This window comes from Glandiceps talaboti, chromosome 11, assembly GCF_964340395.1.
Source record: "Glandiceps talaboti chromosome 11, keGlaTala1.1, whole genome shotgun sequence".
NCBI lineage: Eukaryota > Metazoa > Hemichordata > Enteropneusta > Spengelidae > Glandiceps > Glandiceps talaboti.
The window spans coordinates 20513111-20538658 of NC_135559.1; the positions used below are offsets into that span (position 1 = coordinate 20513111).

The 25548-nt window shown below is 37.1% G+C and overlaps 2 protein-coding genes across 3 annotated transcripts in view; both read right to left on the bottom strand.

Annotated features, from left to right (window-relative positions):
• LOC144441911 (uncharacterized) overlaps window positions 1-9668 on the bottom strand; it is a 19557-nt gene extending 9889 nt beyond the window's left edge. The window contains exons 1-8 of one of the 2 annotated variants that reach the window (XR_013481586.1): window positions 9570-9668; window positions 9225-9458; window positions 7795-7848; window positions 4897-5403; window positions 3861-4079; window positions 2035-2822; window positions 1333-1489; window positions 226-1126 (exon numbers count right to left, since the gene is read on the bottom strand). The gene's annotated coding sequence lies outside the window, so the exon portion shown is untranslated. The remainder of the gene's footprint in view (window positions 1-225; window positions 1127-1332; window positions 1490-2034; window positions 2823-3860; window positions 4080-4896; window positions 5404-7794; window positions 7849-9224; window positions 9459-9569) is intronic. The other variant, XR_013481587.1, reaches the window with a different exon arrangement.
• Window positions 9669-17813: 8145 nt separating this feature from the next.
• Window positions 17814-23511, bottom strand: LOC144442144 (alpha-2,8-sialyltransferase 8E-like). The gene is made up of 6 exons (XM_078131411.1): window positions 23357-23511; window positions 22125-22269; window positions 20392-20504; window positions 19586-19675; window positions 18820-19061; window positions 17814-17968 (listed from the first exon to the last, which is right to left on the bottom strand). Exons 1-6 carry the CDS (start codon window positions 23509-23511, stop codon window positions 17814-17816), a joined length of 900 nt encoding a protein of 299 aa, XP_077987537.1.
• Between the last annotated feature and the right edge of the window lie 2037 nt (window positions 23512-25548).

A 25548-nucleotide genomic window follows, 5' to 3' on the forward strand; every position in this document is an offset into this window, starting at 1 on the left:
TGTGTGGTGGGGGCTCAAGATGAAATTAGAATATATATCTTGGTAAATTTCATTCAAGACATTTTGAACAACAGTAGACCCTTCAGTGAATGTATATGATTGTCTTTCCACTGGGTACTGGTTTTCAATATATATTGCACTATATTTGTAAATGTCATTTTGGTTTAAATTTTGTTCTGAATCAGTTCAAGAGAGACATACATTCTATTACTCAAATCATCCTTACCTATATAGCAATCGTTATCAGCTTCCTTTGAAGTCTCCTCGCCTATAGCCTCATACACCTTATAACGTCCGTGTTTCCCACCATCTGGCATCAACTCCCAGGCCAGCTCAAACCCATAATACTTAAGTGTGAACTTCTCATACCCATTCGTTTTAATGCTGAAATTCTTAGCGATGACATCCCTCAGAACAATGTTATTCTTATGGCAGAATTCCACGGCCTTGACCATAGGATCACATATGGTATTTAATAGATCACGCAATGACAGCAGTTGTCCTCGTTTCACGCGGTCTGTAAGGAAATCGACGAGGTTTTCTCCATGGTATTCTATCATCATGAAAATCGGGAATGGGTTTCTCTGAAATCCCACAAGATCGATTATGTACTTGTGTTGATGAAGCTTCTTCAAGATGTTAAGCTCTCTATCGAACTGGTGTAAAGGTGTTTGTCCAACTCCTCCATAAATGACACTTCTCCTAGCAGAAGGTTGCAAATAGTTGCAGACATGTACGTTTACAGTTGCTCCGAAAAATGCACCTTTCCACATCCAGCGAAGAGTGTCTGGACTTGACTTAGGGACAGGAACACCCAGACTTTTGACACACAGTGCTATCTTCTCGCAAGACCGCGTAATAAAGTCCTTGTTAATGTTATTGAGCTCTTCAATCGATACATCTGTCATTTTGGCATCCACCCAAGGAGTTGATTTTTTCAGGACCGTTCTTCTCTGTGCCATTTCTGCTACAGCTGGGACATAATGATAAATCATCGATTTCAACCTTCTTTTCATGGTCTGCTTTAACTTATCACTCGATCTTTTGAAGGCTTCTTCCCAAAATTCATTATAACCTAGGCGTTGACTGTTAGTATCGCCTAGCAATATCTGCTGACATATTTCCTCTATAAGAAAATAAGAAGTACATTGTAGGTGTCTGTTTTGGTGATGACAGGCATCATGTTATCAGTTAATGTACATAGAAATATTTCAGGCAAATATACATAGACATATTTCAGGCAAACTTGACCAAACACGAATTTTTACAAAGTGATATCTACAACCATATGCTAATATATAAAGCTAGTATGGTCTTCTCATAGATACTTACTGTCATCATCTGCGTTCTCTAGTAATGTTGTTAGGACAGAGTTCACAGGCATAATCTGCATCTCTGAGATATCGCTACGCTTCTTCATGAGGATATAGCTAAACCACTGAAGTTTGTTTAAGAAATTGGTTTTGCTTTCATCCGGAGAATACAGGACCTATTATTCAAACAAAGTGAAGCAATTTTGGAGGGTTTCAATATCTGCCTTTTACATACACACACACACACACATCCATGCACGCACACACGCACGCAAGCAAGCAAACAAACAAACAAACAAACATGTAGCACGCACGCACGCACGCAAGCACACACATATCAAAACACACGCGCTCGCATACACACCACATACACGTATATCAATACATAGACCATACACGGGTCTATGATCAATATACACGCTGGCATTCACTACCATACGTATAAGCTTAAGACCTCAAATTAGAAAAAAAAAAGATATGTAAATATATTCATCCCCGAAATGAAATAACGCACCGATCGATCGACATCAGACTAGACATCGGACGCCATGAACTGCACTCAATTCATAAGCTCAGTTGTTGTTCACAACGGAGAAGAATGGCTGATGGGAAACAAAATGGCATATTCTACCGTAAACTCTTAATGATTTTATAGTAGTTAGTGTCGTTAATTCTTTTCACATTGTGTAAGTACCTGACGTGGATGAAACTAAATACTTACAGCAAATTCAAAATGTCTCAAAGTAAGATATGTGTCAAAACCATCAATATTACGAATTTCTTTTTTCTTCTCACTATCCAGGAGATTATTTAGGACCACGGATAATGCATCTAATTTACTACTACTTGGTCTGGGAGACAAACGGCCGACGGAACTTTTCAACTTCTTCCATGAGTCTGCATCCTGACGAATGCGTTCTAGGCATTTTAAACATATGCGTGCATTGTACTCGAGCTCGTGTCTGCGATCGTCTTCACCAGGAGTAATCATACGTCGTTGGGTCCAAATGTGCAGTTGGAAATTGATTGCTTTAACAGCCCTACCAGTGTCAGATGGTAAGTCGTCTCTCGTGATACTGCTGAGTAAACGACAAAAGACAATGGCTGTAAGGACCTCTTTGTACGTAAGGATCTTTTGGAACGCTACTTTCGGTGATGTTTTATCAGCTAATGAGGAACTGATAATGTCCTCTGAATCCAGGAGGGATTTTACACTATTTTCGACACTTGACCATTGATGTGCAGTGTGGTTGTACAGGGGTGCGAGCACATCTACCATGATATGTTGTCTGTAGGATTTCAGAGCCGCTATCGTGACGTTTTCGCTGCATGACTTGAACAGTTCAGTCAAGTAATCACCGTCGTGAGAGTGAGCAGGAATCTCGTTATGTAGTATGAATTGTTCAGTCCGTCTCAATGCTTCTGGCGAAACTTCTTTGCCATATGATAGCAATCTATCGATACCGTCCACAATTTTGAATTTGATGCCAAGCTTTTCCAATTCGTTATCTGCAGGTTAATTTGAGAAAGAGTGGTGATGACGTTAAGATAGTGTTTAGAACGTAAATACGATAAGGGATAAATTAACAGTAGTTTCTTAGATACCATGTCAACAGACAGACATGCATACATACAGACAGACAGACAGACAGACAGACAGACAGACAGACAGACAGACATACCGACATACCTAAATGGACGGACGGGCAGGCGGGCTTTTGGACAGACAGACAGACAGACAGACAGACAGACAGACATACATACATACATACATACATACATACATACATACATACATACATACATACATACATACATACATACATACATACATACATACAGACCTAAATGGACGGACTGGCAGGCGGGCTTTTGGACAGACAGACAGACAGACAGACAAACCTAAATGGACGGACGGGCAGGCGGGCGTGTGTGCGTACGTACGTACGTACGTATGTATGTATGTATGTATGTATGTATGTATGTATGTATGTATGTATGTATGTATGTATGTATGCATGCATGCATGCATGCATGCACGTTTATGTGTGTGTGTGTGTGTGTGTTTGTGTATGTATGTATGTATGTATGTATGTATGTATGTATGTATGTATGTATGTATGTATGTATGTATGTGTGTGTGTATGTGTGCGTGCATGCATGCGCGTTTGTGTGTGTGTGTATGTATGTATGTATGTATGTATGTATGTATGTATGTATGTATGTATGTGTGTGTGTGTGTGTGTGTGTGTGTGCGTGCGTGCGTGTGTGTGTATGTATGTATGTATGTATGTATGTATGTATGTATGTATGTATGTATGCATGCATGCACGCATGCATGCATGCATGCGCGTTTGTGTGTATGTATGTATGTATGTATGTATGTATGTATGTATGTATGTATGTATGTATGTATGCATGTATGTATGTATGTATGTATGTATGTATGTATGTATGTATGTATGTGTATTAGACAATACTAAGTGTGTAGTGTCTGGTTGTAATGAACAATTCATGGCAATACTGTTGCATTTTAAATTTACTCACGCTCTCTCTTTAGTATGTCATGTCTCACGTGTGGTCCAAAATGTTGCGGGCTGGGATTCTCCAAATTGTCAATGGATACAAAATCGTAATCTACAGACGTAGCATCTTCAATCGTCTGCGTAGAATCGACTTCGCTTATCCTTGACGTCACGCTGGTTGGCTCCTCGGTAGGTTGCCTTCTGTCTTCGCCAGCTCCATATATACTAGTGTCAGCAGTAACTATATTTAAACGCACATAAGGCTGTGGTCAGAATTTACGGCATGGGCGCATAAGGGAGAAATTGTGGGGGGCATGAAAAAAAATTGAGGGTTCAATTGTGGGTCTGGTCTGAAAATTCTAATGGTCTGAAGGGGGTGGGTGGGTCCGAAATATTTTGCTCGTGATTTGAAATTTAGTGATGACCTAGGCGACAGTCATGCGAATGTATGTGCATTCTCCCCCCCCTCTCTCTCTCTCTCTCTCTCTCTCTCTCTCTCTCTCTCTCTCTCTCTCTCTCACTGTCTGTCTGTCTGTTTGTCTGTCTGTCTGTCTGTCTGTCTGTCTGTCTGTCTGTCTTGTCTTGTATTGACGCTGAAGCTGATTTCGACTGTTGGTTTAATGTAAGGTACCATTACACTGTGCATCTCTAGAGTGTGTGGGGGTGGGGTTACATATTGAAATATATGTAGCCGGGGGGGGGGGGTTACGAAAATTCTTGGGTTAATTTCTTGGGCATGACATTTTTTGAGACGCGAAGGGGCTGCGGAAAATTTTTGTCCTGGTCCAAAAAATTTCTTCCCAGGCCTCCCCCTGCCGCAAATTCCGACCCCAGCCTAATACACCGTAAGCTTATCATTCAAGTTTTGTTGGTTCTTTGTTAGTCTAATTCGTTGTTTGTAACATCGTGCGCCCTAGTGACTTTAACAGGGCAATATTTTTGGCCTTGGGGAAATGGTTCTGCTTATCACCCCCCTCCCTCGGGGTAATAGACGTCTACTGGTGTCCTCACAACCAGTCAATAAATGTATAATATATGTACAATTCATTGTAACATACCTGATGTGAAATCTTGATTAGATATGGTCCGCCCTGACCGTTTTGCCTTCAATCTTTCTCGGCGCTCAAGGTATCTTTTGACATCTTTGATAAGTCTGGCACGCATACGATCACACAAATCCTTATCACCAGCAATCTTAGCGAAGTCAATATTTGTAATTTTGTCAAAAGACTTGGGTACTCGACAATCTGTTTCGGCTTTGACACAAATTACCATGTGGTCTTTGTACCAATTTTCCGCCAATAGCCATGTAAACATACTATCGTCGTACCTCCTGTTAAACGCTTTGGTCAGGGGAAGAATTGTTACTGGATGGTGCTTTACTGATCGTCGTATTCGATCCAATAAATGATGACCTAGAGGGAAATCTCTTTCCTCATAAAAACATGAAATGCCCTGACTTTCTAAGGGGTTAATTATGTTTTCCTCTGCCCATTCGGAATCATCTTCATCAGCACAAAGCACAAACACACTGTGTTGGCCAGTATGGGTTTTAACTATAGAACCTGTTAAAAATAAACATGGGTGAAAAGGAAAAGAAGTGATACACCATATAGAAAACATACGAAACAAAAAATAATTGATAAATCACCTGAAGTAAATCACACTGATTATGAAAATATTGCTGGTGTAATATGCAAGCCACTGCAATTATATCTACAAAGCATAGGCATCATACACTCCACGATATGTCTACCATGTCTTTAAGAATTAGACGATATTTTTAAGAATTAAACTATATTTTAAGAATTATAGCTTGAAACTTTCTTCAAATTGGTTTGTATAATATTGATGGTAAAGCACATGTCCAAAGGGAGCTTGATGATGCAGATTTTTGTATAATAGGTTATTTGCATAAATTAACGATTTGAATGTAAATGAGCCAGTATCTTAAGAATGCATTCATCAAACTTCAAATACATTGATATTATGCTTAGTGTACTTGTCTCATTTACATTTCTAATGAGTCATTTGCGTAATTTATTCAATCTAAATATCAATTATTTACTAGTCTGGAAATTGCATGAATGATGTCATTTTATGAAATATAACCAAGGACTAAGTATAACATTTGATGTACATAAAACGATTAGAAAAATACAACAGCTGTTGGGTATACACAGATAGAAATAGCCATAAAGTATTACAATATCCTTCTTACAATATAACACTCGACGTTCGAAATTGAACAAAGTCCATGTGCCACATAAAGTTTGTAACTTGTATCGTTTGTTGTTTGTTCTGTGAGCGCCTTGTATCTACATCTGACACAGTATCATGGGAGTGCTTGTACCGAATCTCGTACTTACTTGAACCCAACCAGATTCCTTCTTACAATATAACACTTGACGTTCGAAATTGAACAAAGTCCATGTGCTACATAAAGTTTGTAGCTTGTAGTTTTAATGACTTATTGCATAATTAATCATTTTCAGTAATTAAGCTAAATCCCATTTAAGAATGCACGTTTCAAATTCAGTATAATACATCGACCATAACAAAGTGCACGGCTTCTGAAAAGCTTTATGATCTAGAATTTAGTTTGAATGACTCGACGGAAGGCATTCAGTTTAGTGAGCCGGAATTATGTATGTATGTATGTATGTATGTATGTATGTATGTATGTATGTATGTATGTATGTATGTATGCATGCATGCATGCATGCATGCATGCATGTATGTATGTGTGTGTGTGTGTGTGTGTGTATGTATGGATGGATGGATGGCTCACTGAAACATTCAACCTCAATTTGTGTATTGTTTGTAGAACGTCATTAACAATTATAACTGTAAAATGGTGGGGGGGGGGGGCAAAAAACTTTGAGTCAAGGAGGAGAGTTTAATTAGACAACTTTCAAAATTGAAAGTAAAAAGGGCTTCTTTGACTGTAAGTTTAAAATGATGGCAAATCCCTGTGTACTGTCTGAAATTCTTGTATGTAAATAGGCCGATAGCCTATAATACAAAATAAAATAAAATCAATTCATACATAATATATTAATAAAGTAATATATGACTAAATCATTTTTTTAGGTGACAGCGTTTGCTAGAAATTAGCATAATTAGTATTATCATTACTAAATTTATGCCATGTCACCATTATTTCAAATTCTATTGTATCAATTAATTAATTAATCTATTAATTCTAATTTATCAATTAATCAATTAATTAATCAGTAAATTCTATCGTATCAAATTAAACAATATGTTATGCACCTATTCCCATGTAATGATGTCGACAAACAATTAGTTTTAGTGAGATTCCATCATTATATGCATCATCTTGATTTAAAATGATTTTGTTCTCATGATAAGGAATTGATTGCTCGAAAATTACCTGGCAAAGGTTCATGTCGGAAGTGAGATCTTATGTGAAGAGTGATAGATTTTATGTGAAGAGTGATAGATTTGTTTAATAGATTGCATGTGTAGGAAATAGGATAATGTTCTTATGAAGTGGCACAAGATGAGTTTCTAAGATTTGTACTCTTGAAGTAAAAATATGTACATAATAACTTCGATTAAACTATTTGAAAATGATCGTAATATCATTGTATGTCTTCTATGACATTACAATTGTCTTCTGACATTGTTAGAACAGTTGATTGCAGAGTAGGAATTTCCTAAACATTTTTGATACGTATGATAAATTACGTCATCCGATCGTTTATAAATTGTGATACTACTACTAGGTTTGAGTTCAATTAATTGCAAGTGGTGGCTGAATGCTGCAGTGAGTAGAATATTGTGAGTACCTTATAGATGTACAGTATACACTACGTTCAAACACGTGTCAACTCACATCGTATGTACAATAGAAATCTACCCTACGAGTCGGAGTACGTTAGTTTGTATCTTGGCAATGATACCGATGACGTACTCAGACCAGTACTTACCTGTTGATATACTTGAAGACGTTAACGTGCTGGACTCAACCTCACTGCTATCATCTACAAAACGAAAAGACACACGTACAGAGTTAGAAATCAAAATTATTTGCTTTCATATGAAGTGACTCTTGGTCAATGTTGTTTTCCAAAAATGAAAGAAATGACATGGTTTCAATCTGATTACCTGCATTGCAATAACTACTTGTATCCCTTGACGTCACAGACATTATCTCTCTTTGGGGTCGGCAGCAATTATATTGCTCGAATATAGTCAATCCCATTCTCTAGCAATCGAATTATTATCTCTCTTTCTGTAATTACGTACTAACAGGGCAGGGGAAATCAAGCCCGTCCTCCAGGTCCGTTTTTTTAATGAGACCCTCCCACAATTTTCTTTCTCTCTTAAACATGACCCTCCCCTGTTCTAATATTTCAAATGAAAGTGGTTTAAAATGGCATTGCTGACATATGTCCCAGATTCAATGGTAAGGACGCGTTTCCATCGCTGCCATCACATCGAGAATTTTGAAAGCATTGGTTGTTTTCCACTACTACCACCACAGTGAATTTAATTGTGTGAAGACATTGTATTAATTAATTCACGTGATTTGATCTTATTGTTAAGTTGTGCTGAAGACCAGAACGCACAAAGATTAGATGGGTACACTAACGACAAGTGCCACGACTGCGGTGAACCCCCGGAGGTGAACCTGCCCACTCCATCACATTGTCCCAATAACGTACTGCACACAGTTTGCCCTTTAATACATGTTAGATGTACTCCTCTCCTTATATAAAAACTAACAATTGATACACTCTCAGACCACTAACGATTCATATACACTGTATGTTTGTCAGCAGGGATAAAACTGGTATGTTCTGATACTAAAGTATAACGGCGGCAGTGGTGGCAGTGCACTGGCAGCAGTGGGATGGCAAATTCACACAATAATGCAGTTATATAATAAAATGAGTCAATTTGGAGGTAAAATGTGGCCCTCGCAAATTCTTTTCCTAAATATTACTCTCCCTGAGAACCGATTTGTAAACAGTGATCCCACGCCCCATTACCCAAGCACTCTCCCTTGTAAGTACTGAAGGCTCACAGTACGACCGACTTCAACTATCTGCTGACACATAGCCGACCTCTAGTGCCATTTCGCTAAATATCAAGACGCACTCATTAACAGTCAATTCCATACAGCATATTCTGTTGATCATGAGTTGCACTTTTTGTGCCGCTAAAGGTGGTATATGAGCCCTTCCTTCCTCGAGAGACCAACAAACTACATAATTTAGCCAAATTACATTGTAAATACGCAGCAAGTTGACATTACTGTGTAACAGTAGCCATGTAACAATAGACTATCGGCCATTGCATAGTACCATATAGTATTAGAGGAGACATTACATACACGGTCCATGGTAGTACATACCTGAGCCAAGTACTGGTTCCATTGTGATTCAAACGCCACAGTAATGGTATAGTTTTATGTACATCAAGATATCGGTCCGCTAATAGTTAGATCATCAGCAAGTTAATTTGGCTGTTTCTTAGATCGACTTTAACTTGTATGGCTGTGGGTCGTCGTATCCGCATGTTACGTTGTATCCGTGTTGTTAGGAAAGTTAATTTAAATATACGTCATATACTATGATACGCAGGCTGTCTGTAGGTATGAAGGTGTAGCCAAAACATTAATCAATTACGTATTACTATTATACATATATCATTACAGTGTTCACAATTATATTTGCCGAAATCACAGACTGCAACTTACTGTTTTTCGACGTCCTGTCGTGGACCCCAAAAAGTAGGTCTACGCACCAGGATAGATAATGTGTATATGTGTTACGGGTGTGGCCTGCGCATGAACATTTGTAATAGTAAATTCCAGAACGTAATCCTTTCAGCAGACGCTGAATGAAGTTATAGACTACAAAGAACTATTCAAGGACAGGGACAGATAACCCTTACCCCATGCTTGACTTGTTTGTTATCAATGAAGAAAAGAATACATGTGATATCAAGCAAGGAGGAAAGAAAGCAAATAAGCTAGACACATCCATCCACCGGTAACACTATGAAATTTCTAAAGTTATTGAACGATTTGCTATTTGACCTTGAGGAAGAAGGTCAAGGTCGAAGCTTAGTGTCACGTTTTAAAGGTTACCTTAAACATAGATGCGCACTTCTGAATGATGTCTCTAGATACAAAACTTCAGTCATTATTGAGCAATTTGCTATTTTACCTTGAAGATGGAAGTGCAGGTAAAAGTACAAATTTAAACAAAAGTTCACCTTTGATGAAATGGGGAGAAACTTTGATGACGTCTCCGTGAACTTCTTGTTATATATTTGAAAACAAATTTTGGCTATTTGACCTTGAATATGTTATTAAAGGTAATAGGTCGTGGGCTTATGGGGCTTATTGGGTGGGTTTAACACTTGGATGATGCTGTGTACGTATTCAACGTTTGGAAGCGGCAAAATGTGTGTTTTTAGGACGAATATGGCCGTCATTTTGCCATAACGTCAAGGGCGCGAAAATTAAGTGGCGTGCATATGCACACTATTGTGTTTGACATTTTTGCAAGGTTTGCTTGAAATTGAGGCCGAATTATGTCAGATATCGTTAACCACGCGCGGTATGGAGGGACAGAAAGAGAGACATGGGCTATTTATACGGTCCCTGTGGGCTGTGTCTGTTGGGAGCAAAAAATTAAGAATGGATGCATTTACAGAATAATGTTTACAGATGACATTTCTTGTCATTGTCACCAAGGATACGACCAAGCCTGTTGACAGCAACTGCAGAATATACGCCCGGAAGTACGTACTTGCGCTCGCACCTAACAAGTATGGATGTAATTAAACACGTAGGGATTTCCCCAGGGGATTTCCCCTAATGTGTGTTCCTTTCTATTCGAAAAGATATCGTCGACGTCATATGCGGCGACAACCCTCCCCGTTCCCGACAAAGAATGGAATACTTGGAATGGGGACTCTGAAATTTAACTGAGTCTGCCTCGTGTGTCAGATGCTGAATAATGAATAACACCATCTAAAACCCGGCCAAATCCTCTGCTGATCCCTGTGACCGCACGTCAGCTACAAACTACATCGGATAAGTAGATTTCGTAGATATAATGTCTTGTGTGTTGACAGGGTAAGCAAATCTGTTTCTTTTCTTAGATGTTCTTGAAATAATTCGAATAAGTAACGCATCTGAAAGAGGAGCTGGTAATCGCAAATTAATCACACACAACACATTCAATGTTTCTAAGAATTACACTCGCCTTCCTGTGTTATGATGAAATATGTGACACACTTGTTCATATACCGAGAAACACGGAAACATGGTTTCATTCAAAAACAGGAATAAGGAAAAAGACATACCAAAATATCAGAAAATGGAACCAATAGTTTCTTGAGCAGGTAACACTTCCCTTTCCATATAGTACAATGATTATGATTAATATATGCAAGGTTTAACCGCGACCTCCAATTAACTTCGCCATGTTGCAGAAAATATGTGCTGATAATAAATACGTTCACGTTAACTATTTCCCGTCAAATACATGTATGCGTCAATGTGAATAAACCTTTACGAATCAACAATAGCTGTCACTGTAACAAATTTGGATGTGGAAAATTAAGGTCTTCATAAAACGGTGTTTTATGTGATCAAGTCTCCGATACTGTCACGACGGTGGCCGACCATGAACGGAACGAGTTGCTTTGTCAGAGTATACCAAGAACAATACGTGTTTACAGCTGACTCGGTCTCAGTGACGGAGTTCACTAGCTCTTGAGAGCATTTTTAGATTCTTCTTGCTTGGCCCATATAGGACCTACCTTGGTGGTTGGCGATAACACAATTTCTTGCTAAATATTATGTTTAATACGCATAATGGTGGACATTGAACATTGCAAAAGCACGTTTTAGATACTAACTAGATTGTGTATGATTATAAGAGAAAGGTCACTAGTCAGTTTTTTAATGTTTGTTACTTTACAACCATTGCAGGAGTTATGTAGAAACGCCTGTGATCAGAACGTCGGTTTATGAGTGGTGTACAATGAAAACTGTCTTTGAGGGTGCCGAAAAAAGTATAATTCTTATCACTACCAAACTGACAAACACTGATACAAAAATCAACACCGGGTCCCCTAGGTTCACGCGACTCTCTTATCAGTTTGTCTATGTCTGTGAAAGTTAGTCATGTTGTAACACGAAATTCGAGTGTAAGCTCATAGATTAATTTTGAATTTCGCACTAAAAGTCGAATTCTATTGTTAATATGCTTTAACATAGACCATCCATCAATGGTCTATGAATTCACCAATTTCACAAAATTTTGTCCACACACTCTTTCCTGTAGTGACATGGACATTTTCTCTGCTACCCTTGAAAAACAAGTCATTGAGAATGACATAGGCCCCGCTATGATTGGGTTTTAAGGAATTATCACTACTCTGATCACGCAACAACACTTGTGAACCTAAATCAAACAGACTTAGATATGTTGTGTCTGCTTGTTGGACATGGAACATGCCTACAACAATAAAGGATTGGTCGGGTATGGGGGATCATAACATGATGAAAGTGGATATGCACATGTATGTCATAGAACACTGTCCTCAGTAATATCAACTTTGAATGAGATCTGTTCAAGCATGTCTGAGTTATGGCTTTGGACATGGAAAATTCACAAACAAAATGGCTACCAGGCAGCCATATTGGATCGTATCACAACAACAATGAATATGCACATGTATGTCATAGAACACTGTCTTAATACCAACTTTGAATGAGATCTGTTCAAGCATGTCTGAGTTATGGCTTTAGACAGGGAAAATTTGCAAACAAAATGGCTGCTAGGCGGCCATATTGGATCGTATCATGAAACAAATTGACGTGCATATGTATGCCATTGTATATTGCCCCTGTACCAAGTTTGAAAAAAATTGGTCCAGGCATCTCCAAGAAACGCACTGACGCACGGACACACGGACGCACGGACAGACGGAACCCAATCCATAAGTCCCCGTCCCGGACTTTGTCCGGCGGGGACTAACTACCAACACACTCCTGACCAGTTGTTTGTCACATTCACAGACTTTCAATTCTGTAACTATTTGTTGACGATCGAAAATCTTCATTTAGGCTTTTTCCATATTGAAATAGACGACTGATACTGGAAGGTTTCATCATTACCGTATTACAGAAAAGTCGGCTGATTGCATATTTAATATGATCTACATGTTGGTGTCAGATCACCGATTGGTTTGAAGGTACATACATGATAAAGTGTGGAGTAACAGTGAGAAAATCATATTGGATGTACGAATAGCCTTGGTTCAATACACGTATTAATGTCACTCTATATTGTACATTATCATCAAACTGGTATTAATAATTGTAAAAAGCTAAACATTAATGAATAAATTTGTAGTCGGTTCGTTCATTACATAGACCTCCTTACAAAAAATATGGTCAAACGAAAAGTTTTAGCACCCATTTCGTTTCAATCATGTTTAGGCAGTTAGTCCTGTTTCCATACGGAGTAAGTCGGCCCATCCTTCTCCGTCAAGGTGTTGAGTGAAACGCGTGCACTTGCAAGCAGGACTAGTATCCTGTCAGAACCAACAGTCGACAGACTTTCTATTAGAATGGCATTGATCCGGTTCTTCTGAAATACTCAGATGACTGCTGTCGTTTAGATTTTAAAATCCGTTCAAGAGATTTTGAAAAGGACCGTACACAAGCGGAGTTGCTAAAATACAAACTCCACGATCACATCTGTTGTAAGTATTTATTGCAGACTTGAATGCCGTGTATATTTTGTTGTATTGTCATGTGTGGTGGCGATTTTTCGCCCAAAACTCAACATATAATCTATACACTGAAAGTTTATTTTTAGGACCAGATAGACTATTACGTTGTATAATGTTATGTTACAACATGACAAACTTTACATCAGAGGGGCCCGATGTTGTTTTTGTATCAATGTTTGTCAGTTTGATAGTGATAAGAAGTAGTCTTTTTTTCGTTCTGATCACAGGCGTTTCTATATAACTCCTGCAATGGTAGTATATGTACAAATATTGCTTTCTATCATTTAATTTGTGTGTTTATTTATTTACCCAAAAGCACAAATGAACATTGCAGATACACATACAAAAATACTATTTCGTGGGTAAATAGGGGAATCAGGATTTAGCTTACAGCTATTCAAGCCTGTCCCCTACCATAGTTATATACAATGTTTGACAGCAAAGTGATATAGCAAAAGGAAATACATAGTACCTCGGAGTTCATAGTACTTATGAAGAACATACGGTAACAATAAATTGTACAGTGGTTTAATTTACTCTTCTAGAAGAAATTGTTTATAAGATCGCTTAAATTCATTTAGCGTATTGATACATCTTATGTTGACAGGGATGCTATTCCAGATTTTTGCCCCTGAGAAGGAGAAAGAAAACTGACCTGAGTTTGTTCTGGCATAATATGGATAAATATTTTGATATGAACAGAGTCTTGTATTGTAGTTATGGTGTGAAGGTTCAAAATAATCATACAAAGTGTGTGGTGATAGTTGATGGATCAAGCCATAAATAAAGGAACCTATCAAATATCTATGCAGTTTAAAAACATCTAGAATATTCAACTGAGCAAACAAAGGAGATGAGTGATCCGTTGGAGATTTAAACAAAACTGTTCGAACAATCATTTTCTGTGACATTAATATACGATTTAGATGTGATGAATAAGTGTTACCCCAAACCTCAAGGCCATAGTTGATATGGGGGAGTATGAATGTGTTGTACAAGAGTAGTAAAATGTGTAATGGTAATATATGTCTAAGTCTATACAAAATCCCACACTTTATTCTGATTAGCTTGTTTACCTTTTCGATGTGGTCGGACCAAGAGAGATGCTTGTCTAAAGTAATTCCCACAAAGGTGACAACATCCTCCTCCTTGATGCTTTTGCCTTGTAATGTGATATCACCAATCAAATTTACTTTCTTTTTGCGCCCTCTAAATACTATAAAATTTGATTTTTCACTATTTATTGTCAATTTGTTTGTATTGCACCAACGTTGAACCTCGTGTAATTGACCCGAAACATGATCCAAATTAATTTCCCCAACCTGTGAATAGGTATGAAAGAGATTGGTATCGTCTGCGAACAAACGGAAATCAAAGAAAGAGGACGAGTTTGGAAGATCATTTATATACATTAAAAACAAAGTCGGGCCTAGTACAGAGCCTTGGGGTACTCCAAAGTGAATAAAACGTTTTTCCGATATATGACCGTTTAGCTGGACAAACTGGGAGCGACCTGACAGGTAGCTTTTGAACCAGTTATGACAAGTGCCCCGGAACCCGTAATGTTCAAGCTTGGCTAATAAGATCGAATGATCGATTGTATCGAACGCTTTACTGAAATCAATAAATACCCCTAGAGTGAAATTCCCTTTATCAATCTCTTTAAGAATGTGATTTACTAAATTAATCAAGGTAAGTTTGGTACTGTGATTCTCTCTGAAACCATATTGATGTCTATACAAAATATTAAATTTGTCCAGATAAGAGATGATTTGTTTATTTATGACTTTTTCAATGATTTTACTGAATAGGGGCAAAATAGATATAGGTCTATAGTTTCCAACAGAGTCATTCTCCCCTTTCTTGAAAATGGGTTTCACTTTGGCGATCTTCAACGCTGATGGGAATGTACCAATTAAAAATGAACAATTTATGACGTGAGCCAAAGGCGGCGCTATTACTTCAGCAGCATCAATGAGGAGTATTTGTTTGTATACATATAATGGGAATATTGATTAACGTTCAGTATATGCAAATGTCATGGGGCCCGGTCATGTTTTACAAAATGGGACAAAGGGGAGGGTCACTTTTTACGAATGAAGAATGGGGGGGGGGGGTCATGTTTTTCTTAACAGACCATGTGTGATTTCATCCGACCCTCTCCCTGTAAATACTGAACGCTCCCTAACGTCGCCTTCTATTCTTCGGGTGGATTTATGAGCTGACCATAAAACTTTACAACCTTATCAAATGAATTACAGTGACAACACACGGTAGTGGGCCGCGCATATACCCGTCCATTTGTTTTTTTCGTTTGTCTATTGCAAGCAAGAAAAAGGAAAAACCAATGGCTGCTTCGATTTTCGTTTTCTCGATCGGAAAACGGAACAAGGAAAACAATTTGTTTTTTTTTTCCATTGCCGTTTCATTTTATAATAATACAAAAACGGAAAACAAATCCTGTTCCCTTTTTCGTTTAACACAATTAACTAATGAAAACGAAATACTGTTTACATACCAGATCAGATGGAAATCGCTCATAACAAAGTGAACTATCTGGATGTTAGAAAAATCTGTGATTGATAAATTTCAAGTTGTTTTTCTATCTATAGTTTTTATCTAGCAGCTGGTTGTATGAACGTAATGTAAACAAAGCAAGGACGTCGACGCCCAAGTTATCGCCATTAAAGTAACATAGAAACAATTTGAACGCAATACGATCATTACATAATGTCCACCCTTTATTTCTAATTATAAAATTTCGATTCTGAAGAGTTTTTATACGTTAATGAAGATATGTCATTTCTTAGAGTACCACAATGTTGAGTATGTAACTGAATGACCCCATCTTTATGCAACTTCATCAGTTTTATGAACTCTGACGGCATACGATGTGCACCTCCTGGTTTTTGTATATAATCGTTGTAGTAATGATAGTAAAGTGGCTTTCCTTCGAGATCTTCTCCAAAAGGCCAAAATCCGTACATATGTATCTCTCTGCAAAAAGTTATGGCTGCTGTAAAAATAAAGAACCCTGGGAGGAAGAGAGAGAGCGAGCGAGAGAGAGAGAGAGAGAGAGAGAGAGAGAGAGAGAGAGAGAGAGAGAGAGAGAGAGAGAGAGAGAGAGAGAGAGAGAGAGAGAGAGAGAGAGAGAGAGAGAGAGAGAGAGAGAGAGAGAGAGAGAGAGAGAGAGAGAGAGAGAGAGAGAGAGAGAGAGAGAGATTTTGACTCGGTTACAACAGCTGGGCGCACTAGGTTACAATTTTTTTTCTGTTATGTACCATTTTTACAATTTCTGGTGATATAAATATACATACACACATTTATATCAGCTGAACGAACACTGAGAGGGAACGATTGGACATACAGACAGACAGACAGACAGACAGACAGACAGACAAAAAATATATGTTGAAGAAATACTTATTAGAAATTATCCAACTTTAAGATATTATATATTGTTACTAATTTATAAGTATCATAGCGCTGATCTTTTTGTTCATTGCAATTTATTTTAAATAAAAAAGGTTACAAAAAAACGGGTAAAATACATACAGCAAAATAAGACGATAATGACAAATATAGAGTTAATCGTGAACTTTCAAATGTTCAACGAGACTAGATGTACCTATCGATAATATAATAAAGCTTTCAAGTTGTAAAATTTAGTTACACACAAAATAGAAGATAAAAAACAATATACAGTGACAACACACGGTAGTGGGCCGCGCATATACCCGTCCATTTGTTTTTTTCGTTTGTCTATTGCAAGCAAGAAAAAGGAAAAACCAATGGCTGCTTCGATTTTCGTTTTCTCGATCGGAAAACGGAACAAGGAAAACAATTTGTTTTTTTTCCATTGCCGTTTCATTTTATAATAATACAAAAACGGAAAACAAACCCTGTTCCCTTTTTCGTTTAACACAATTAACAATGAAAACGAAATACCGTTTACATACCAGATCAGATAGAAATCGCTCATAACAAAGTGAACTATCTGGATGTTAGAAAAATCTGTGATTGATAAATTTCAAGTTATATCTATCTATAGTTTTTATCTAGCTGGTTGTATGAACGTAATGTAAACAAAGCAAGGACGTCGACGCCCAAGTTATCGCCATTAAAGTAACGTAGAAACAATTTGAACGCAATACGATCATTATATAATGTCCACCCTTTATTTCTAAGTATAAAATTTCGATTCTGAAGAGTTTTTAGACGTTAATGAAGATATGTCATTTCTTAGAGTACCACAATGTTGAGTATGTAACTGAATGACCCCATCTTTATGCAACTTCATCAGTTTTATGACCTCTGACGGCATACGATGTGCACCTCCTGGTTTTTGTATATAATCGTTGTAGTAATGATAGTAGAGTGGCTTCCCTTCGAGATCTTCTCCAAAAGGCCAAAATCCGTACATATGTATCTCTCTGCAAAAAGTTATGGCTGCTGTAAAAATAAAGAACCCTGGAGGAAGAGGGAGAGAGAGAGAGAGAGAGAGAGAGAGAGAGAGAGAGAGAGAGAGAGAGAGAGAGAGAGAGAGAGAGAGAGAGAGAGAGAGAGAGAGAGAGAGAGAGAGAGAGAGAGAGAGAGAGAGAGAGAGAGAGAGAGAGAGAGAGAGAGAGAGAGAGAGAGAGAATTTGACTCGGTTACAACAGCTGGGCGCACTAGGTTACAATTTTTTTTTCTGTCATGTACCATTTTTAAAATTTCTGGTGAAATAAATATACATACACACATTTATATCAGCTGAACGAACACTGAAAGGGAACGATTGGACATACACACATGGACAGACAGACAGACAGACAGACAGACAGACAGACAGACAGACAGACAAAAAATATGTTGAAGAAATACTTACTAGAAATTATCCAACTTTAAGATATATATTGTTACTAATTTATAAGTATCATAGCGCTGATCATTTTGTTCATTGCAATTTATTTTAAATAAAAAAGGTTACAAAAAAACGGGTAAAATACATACAGCAAAATAAGACGATAATGACAAATATAGAGTTAATCGTGAACTTTCAAATGTTCAACGAGACTAGATGTACCTATCGATAATATAATAAAGCTTTCAAGTTGTAAAATTTAGTTACACACAAAATAGAAGATAAAAAACAATATACATGCTTGTTGTCAACAACTGCGTGTATTTAGTTCCTTTATAGGAATTACCTGTTGACAATCGAGACGACTTAACTCCTTGTTCTTTCCAAAACTTCTGGATAAGCCTCGTTGACTCTGGATTCGGGAAGAGTACATTTAGTTTAGTAGCTTCAAGTGCGTCCTGTGCTCTGAATGCCAAAGGAGTTGCGAATTTGTATCCAAAAGCTTCAATATATATGATTACTTGTTTATATTTCTCCAGCATTGCTTCTTTAAATCGTGTCTTACCTGTCTTGTTAAGCCTCGAGTATCTGTAACACAATAACATATGACAGTTTGCTTATTTTGTGGGTGTGGGTGTGGGTGAGGGTGTGGATATGTGGGTGTGGGTTTGGGTGTGGAGGGGTGGGACATAAATATTCGTCCACACAAACGTATGAAATGATTTCTTAAATCGTCGATTTGATCCTATATATCCGAATGACTCCTGCACTTATATTGTTGACATCATTCAATGCACGCACAGACAGACAGACAGACAGACAGACAGACAGACACACATACAGGCAGACAGACAGACAGACAGACAGACAGACAGACAGACAGACATACAGGCAGACAGACAGACAGACAGACAGACAGGCAGGCAGGCACACACACATACATACATACATACATACATACATACATACATACATACATACATACATACATACATACATACATGTACATACACACACACACACACACGCATACATACATACATACATACATACATACATACATACATACATACATACATACATACATATTTTGGAGAGTTAATGTTACTTACTCTTTTGATAACAAAGTTGGATTACATGTTACAAGATCTGTTTTCATTCCAACGTCTTGTGAATAATTGTGAGTATTAGCTAGGTTGTATCTGAAATTACACAGTAGAAGTATCGTATCAGTGTTTTCTACATCGAGCGAGATGTCCCTTACTTTTCTAAATCCTTTATCATTCTGACCTTTGTGCCTGCAATGTCATAATATCTTCAATACGATTGGATGGAAGTAAGTGATTAAGTTATCGGCGATAATTAACTTAACAATCTATCGTCAGCGAAATTCTAACTTATCGTACATTAAGACCATATGTTCTCATTAATCAACTGATCACAATATGTCAATGCCTAGTTTTCTCGCCATGAGGATTAAAACTTTTAGTCTGGCAGCTCAATCTTTAGAAGTGAATTTAATATATTGTTAGACAAGAGGTCGAAATTGCCGAAATATTGGTTCATGACACAAGCAGTCAACAGTTCACCCATACAAAATCCCGTAAACTTTCACCTAGTTGAAATCAATATGAGCTCTTTATTGACAAGTGAAGGTGGATGCAAATAACGAATTTCATCTCATTTCATCGAAATTATTATTAAACATACTACTATCCTTTCAGAGAAATTGGTCCCCCACGCTCATCAGCCGAAAAACAGTCGTTTGTCACAACTCGTCTATCGACCCCATAGAGACAATATCTCGTTTCTTTTATTACTGATTGAGGAACAATATTGGGGAATATCATCTCAATAAATACATACATAATAATACGTAGTACGACCTATTTGGAATAAATTGGAATTGAGTACTGACCTAAACACAAAATCAGCCGAATCGATCGATGTACCACATTTACTTCCCAGCAGAATCCCACTATTACCCACAATGTTGCATTTCTGAAACTCAGCAGACTTGAAAGGCATTGTCTAAAAAGGCAAAATTTTGACGATTTATTAGTGGCTAATTTGTGTACATGACGGTATGAAGACATTGCAGCTGGAGAAGAAGAACATGTACACTAAATAGCCATTCCTGGTATTAATTTATAATTATTGAAATGCACAGGTAACCATTTTGTAAAATATTAGGATTGTACCGACGATTGTCAACAATAAAAGTGAAAAGTGAAATGAGGTTAAAAAGACAATTGAATTGAAATGACGTTGTGTTGACGACAGCTTTTTAGTGTATGCCGCTTCGTGCCACTGACGCCCTCAGGCGTCCAAAGTACCGTCACACAACGCAATCTGATATTGAAGAAAGCAATCATCCAACAATGATAAATTAAAACATTCACGCCCCCCCCCAAAAAAAAAAAAAAAAGAGAGAAAAAAAACCTTGAATTTCGGCTGTCTTTGGCGTAAGGGATTACTACCAAACCAGAGTGACTATAGCGTTTCAATTAGGCAGCACGACAATTTTGTTACATATTACTTTTAAAAATATGCATACTGATAAAGCGCAAGCATAAAATGAAACGTATGGAATTTGAAGCTTGCAAAGTTAACATATTGCCTAACAATCAAAATCTCATTAATTATGCTAATGAACAAATTAGCTTATAAGTTACACCAAGCTTTAAATGACACATGCATGTCTTTACCATCAATATATGTACTAATTATCTGAGATTTAAAACTTGCATACTAAAGATATTGCTTAACTATCAAAACGATTATTTATGCAAATTGCACATCACGATTGAAAAGTACATAAACAACTACATCAAACAGGTATGATTTGTTATGGTTGACGGATGTGCCAAGTTAAATGAAATTTGAAGTTTGCATTCTTAAGATATAGTCTGATTACCCAAAATCATTAATTATTTAAATTACTCATAAAAAATAAAAACTATACCAAGAGGTTTTAGAAGATATGTGCTTTCTCATGATTGATGTGCCAAATTATATGGCATTCGAAGAGTGCATTCTCAAAGATATAGCTTAATTACTGAAGATCATTAGTTATTCAAATTACTTACAAGTAAAACATTGGACATGTGCGCATTGTTATGGTTGATATATGTCCCAAATTATATGAAATGTAAAGATTACATTATTAAGATAAAGCATAATTATCAAAAATCAGTAATTATGCAAATTATTCATTAAAACTGCAAGCTACATCAACAAACTGTATAGGGCCTACATATACATATACAGTGAGAGAGAGAGAGAGAGAGAGAGAGAGAGAGAGAGAGAGAGAGAGAGAGAGAGAGAGAGAGAGAGAGAGAGAGAGAGAGAGAGAGAGAGAGAGAGAGAGAGAGAGAGAGAGAGACAGACAGACAGACAGACAGACAGACAGACAGACAGACAGACAGACAGAGAGACAGAGACAGAGACAGAGACAGAGAGACAGAGAGACAGAGACAAAGACAGAGAGAGGAGCAGTTAGACAGACAAAAGCATGACATCACCTCCCTTTACGATAAGTAAAAGCGACCAAACACGTGTACGCCATCAACGGCAAAGGTGTGCAGCCTTCTTTTGAGCTAGTTGGCATGTTACGTAGTGAGTTATAAGAACATAAATGTTATAACTTACCCTTGGAAAACGTTTATGAATTTTCGTATCTATATGAATTCGTGATTTGTCATTAACATCGTAGCTAATATATGAATTTATTTTGACATTTTTCTTGGTCATGACGAAAAGTTGTGGCGTTTTACAGCTACGTATTACCGTTGACCTGCAATTATGACAAACAAAACCATATAATTTATATTTTCAAAATTCTCAACTATGAATTCCTTTACAACTGTTGACTTTTTTCTATGATGTTTTTGCATCTATTTCATTTTAACCCCTTAACAAAAACTAAGATAGATAACTTTTGTCCACAAAATTTAGGTACTAAAGGCAAAAAGAAATAATTGGGTATCTCCGATAATATGGTCTTAGAGAATAGGGTAGGTAGGTCGGGATTGTATTTTATTATATTTTATCTTTTCATTTGTTTTTATTTTTTGGAATATATTGCTTCGATCCAAAACCAAATGAAATGTCGGTCACAACACCCCTTCTGTGATACTTTGATGATGTATGTACAGGCATCCCTGGGAAAGAACAGACGAAGAATTTCTTATCTTTTTTACAAAATGTCGGAGTCGGAGTTTAAAACAAGGGTCGGTCGGTTTATCGGAAATACACACCTGTTATTTGTCTAAGCCGCGATAAATGTTTGTCTAAGCCGTGATAAATGGGCGAAATTGGACCCCTAATACAAACACTTAATTTGAAAGCTTCATTATACTGACTACTATTTCATCATGTGTGTAGTCGTTTATAATATTGATCTAGTTGTGACCACCCATCGTAGTTTATTACTTACACGTCCACTAAATTGAACAAATGTTTTTTGCACTTTCATAAATATATTCATATTGTAAACATCACTGTAGAAGGAAAGGACTTTTTTCCCAGTCTGTAGTCTAGATTATGATAAAAAGGAATAAACGACAAATGTTTACAGAAGGGATAGATGTGTAGATGTGCAATGAACATCTTATGTATGTGTACTCAGAGTATTTTCTGACAAAACAAACATTGTATTTGGGAAGTAAATGCACTTAGTGTGATTCAAAATACGAATAGTGGAAAACAATAAGAAATAACAATTATATTTCTGGTTTTGTTGTTGTTATCATGTTTAGCATAACTGCACGCAATAATAATTTCGGCTGTATATAACATCTAATAGACCTCTATAGTAGAACTATACCTGCTAATCACTCAGTGTAATATTTAATTTTAATTAACGCAATACTGACACCTACCGGAATCGATTTGTATTTGTAGCATTGAATCTCCATGTGGTATTGAGACTTTCAAACACCTCCTTCCGAGACGCCGCGTCAAGTTTTGTTGAAAAGACCACATTGTTGTTTGTTGAAATCTGGGATGTTTTATTTGTGTCCGGTATAACGTCCATTTTCGTTTTATCTGCGTTTATTTCAGAATTTCTAGAAGCTATAGCCTGGTGAACGTCAAGGTGTTCATAGGTTGTAACAGGGTGGTGTAATTTGTAAAATCCAGCAAGGATACATGATGTTGAAAATACCACTAAAAGAACAAACCATCCCAAGGTATTACTTAAAGTCGTCTTGTAGCAAGAATTGGGAAGCACCTACAAGATAAATTGGATGGAAATTATATTATAACCAATGTGCTTATGTCCATACAATAAATATTATACTAGGGTATCTTTTTTTCTTCTTTTTTTTTTTTTTTTTTGGGGGGGGGGGTGGGTGGGAGGGGTGGCGTTGGTGTGTGTGTGTGTGTGTGTTTGTGCGCGCATTCGCGTATTTTATGCATGTATGCATGCATGTGTGTATGTATGTATGTATGTATGTATGTATGTATATGTATGTATGTATGTATGTATGTATGTATGTATGTATGTATGTATGTATGTATGTGTGTGTGTGTATGTATGTATGTATGTATGTATGTGTGTGTGTGTGTATGTATGTATGTGTGTGTGTGCATATATGTATGTATGTATGTATGTATGTATGTATGTATGTATCTATGTATCTATGTATCTATGTATCTATGTATCTATGTGTTTTTCCGTATGTGTGTACACACACATGATTATTCAGTACAAAACAACCTGAATGGATAGGTATGACTAATCCACTTTAGGAAATAAAGATATTTTCATATAACCGTTGGGTTCTGGACAATCATTTCATCATTTCACATTTCATCATGCATTAATATGCTGTTACACTCTTCCATGGCAACGTATAGCAACACATATTTGTAATTAAAAACGTATTTATTTAAATTTTATAAGAAGACACCGTGTTCCCTGCAGACACATATACAAACTATTGTGTATACTTGAATCAAAAGATATATTTGTACCTGATACATGCAAGTCACGCTTTCATTTACACTGTCTTCAGAGACTCGTTGATAACGATACAAATTATCTGTTGATGTCCAATACATTACGAGATGAAAAGGAACAGACACGACTTTATTGTGTCAAAATGGCTTTCTCATATTTTGTACAAATAGTACTAGGCTGAATAACACAGTGTTCGTAATTTGAGAGAGAGAGAGAGAGAGAGAGAGAGAGAGAGAGAGAGAGAGAGAGAGAGAGAGAGAGAGAGAGAGAGAGAGAGAGAGAGAGAGAGAGAGAGAGAGAGAGAGAGAGAGAGAGAGAGAGAGAGAGAGAGAGAGAGAGAGAGAGAGAGAGAGAATTACAACAGCTGGGCGCACTAGGTTACAATATTTTTTTCTGTTATGTACCATTTTTACAATTTCAGATTAGTCGAAGGAGGCCTTAGGTACGTGTACAAGCTAGTTGAACACTAGTCTATCTGCTAGACCTCGGATGTTCTTCCGATAAAATACGACACATGACCGAACATTGCTATCGAGGATGGAACAAGCCCTCACTTCGTTCGCTTATAGTATCGAAGGAAAGCCTGAACGTCTAGCAGCAAGACTAGTTGAACACGTACAGAAACTCAATGACATTTTGAGTGAGACGGTACGTCAGAATTCATGTACTTGCTGCACTTGGCTTTCAGCGGCCTACAATCTAATCAAGCATGGCTGATACTGATAGCTACACAGTGATTGGGGCATCGCTAGGTATATTAATACATAACACAAATGAAACATCTCACCTTCTTAGTTTGACGATAAATGAAGTCCATCGCCTCAGCAAACGTTGATATCAAAGAAAGTAAAGGCGACAAACTGGTCCAGTGTTGCGCATGCGTGAAACTAGGAATGAATTAATGAATAGGTAAGATTAATATTTAATTATCTCGGCTGTCTACAGTTGACTGATTAAATAGCACAAACAATAAAACAAAATTTACAAATTCATCTTGTAGTGCAAACAAACATATATGTAAGATAAGTGTTACGAGTCACACATTGTAAATAATTGTGTCAAGTAAATGTTATTTTGCAATGACAAGAAGACACATGTAAGGTCACATTG

What these genes read in the sequence shown, in the direction of transcription:
- LOC144442144 (XM_078131411.1), bottom strand. Translation starts at nt 23,511, where the DNA reads ATGGACGTTATACCGGACACAAATAAAACATCCCAGATTTCAACAAAC. An exon ending in ACAAATACAAATCGATTCCG is followed by an intron (nt 22,270 to 23,356) that starts GTAGGTGTCAGT and finishes TCATAATTGCAG; the next exon opens with GTCAACGGTAATACGTAGCT. An exon ending in GTCGTCTCGATTGTCAACAG is followed by an intron (nt 17,969 to 18,819) that starts GTAATTCCTATA and finishes TACAAAAACCAG; the next exon opens with GAGGTGCACATCGTATGCCG.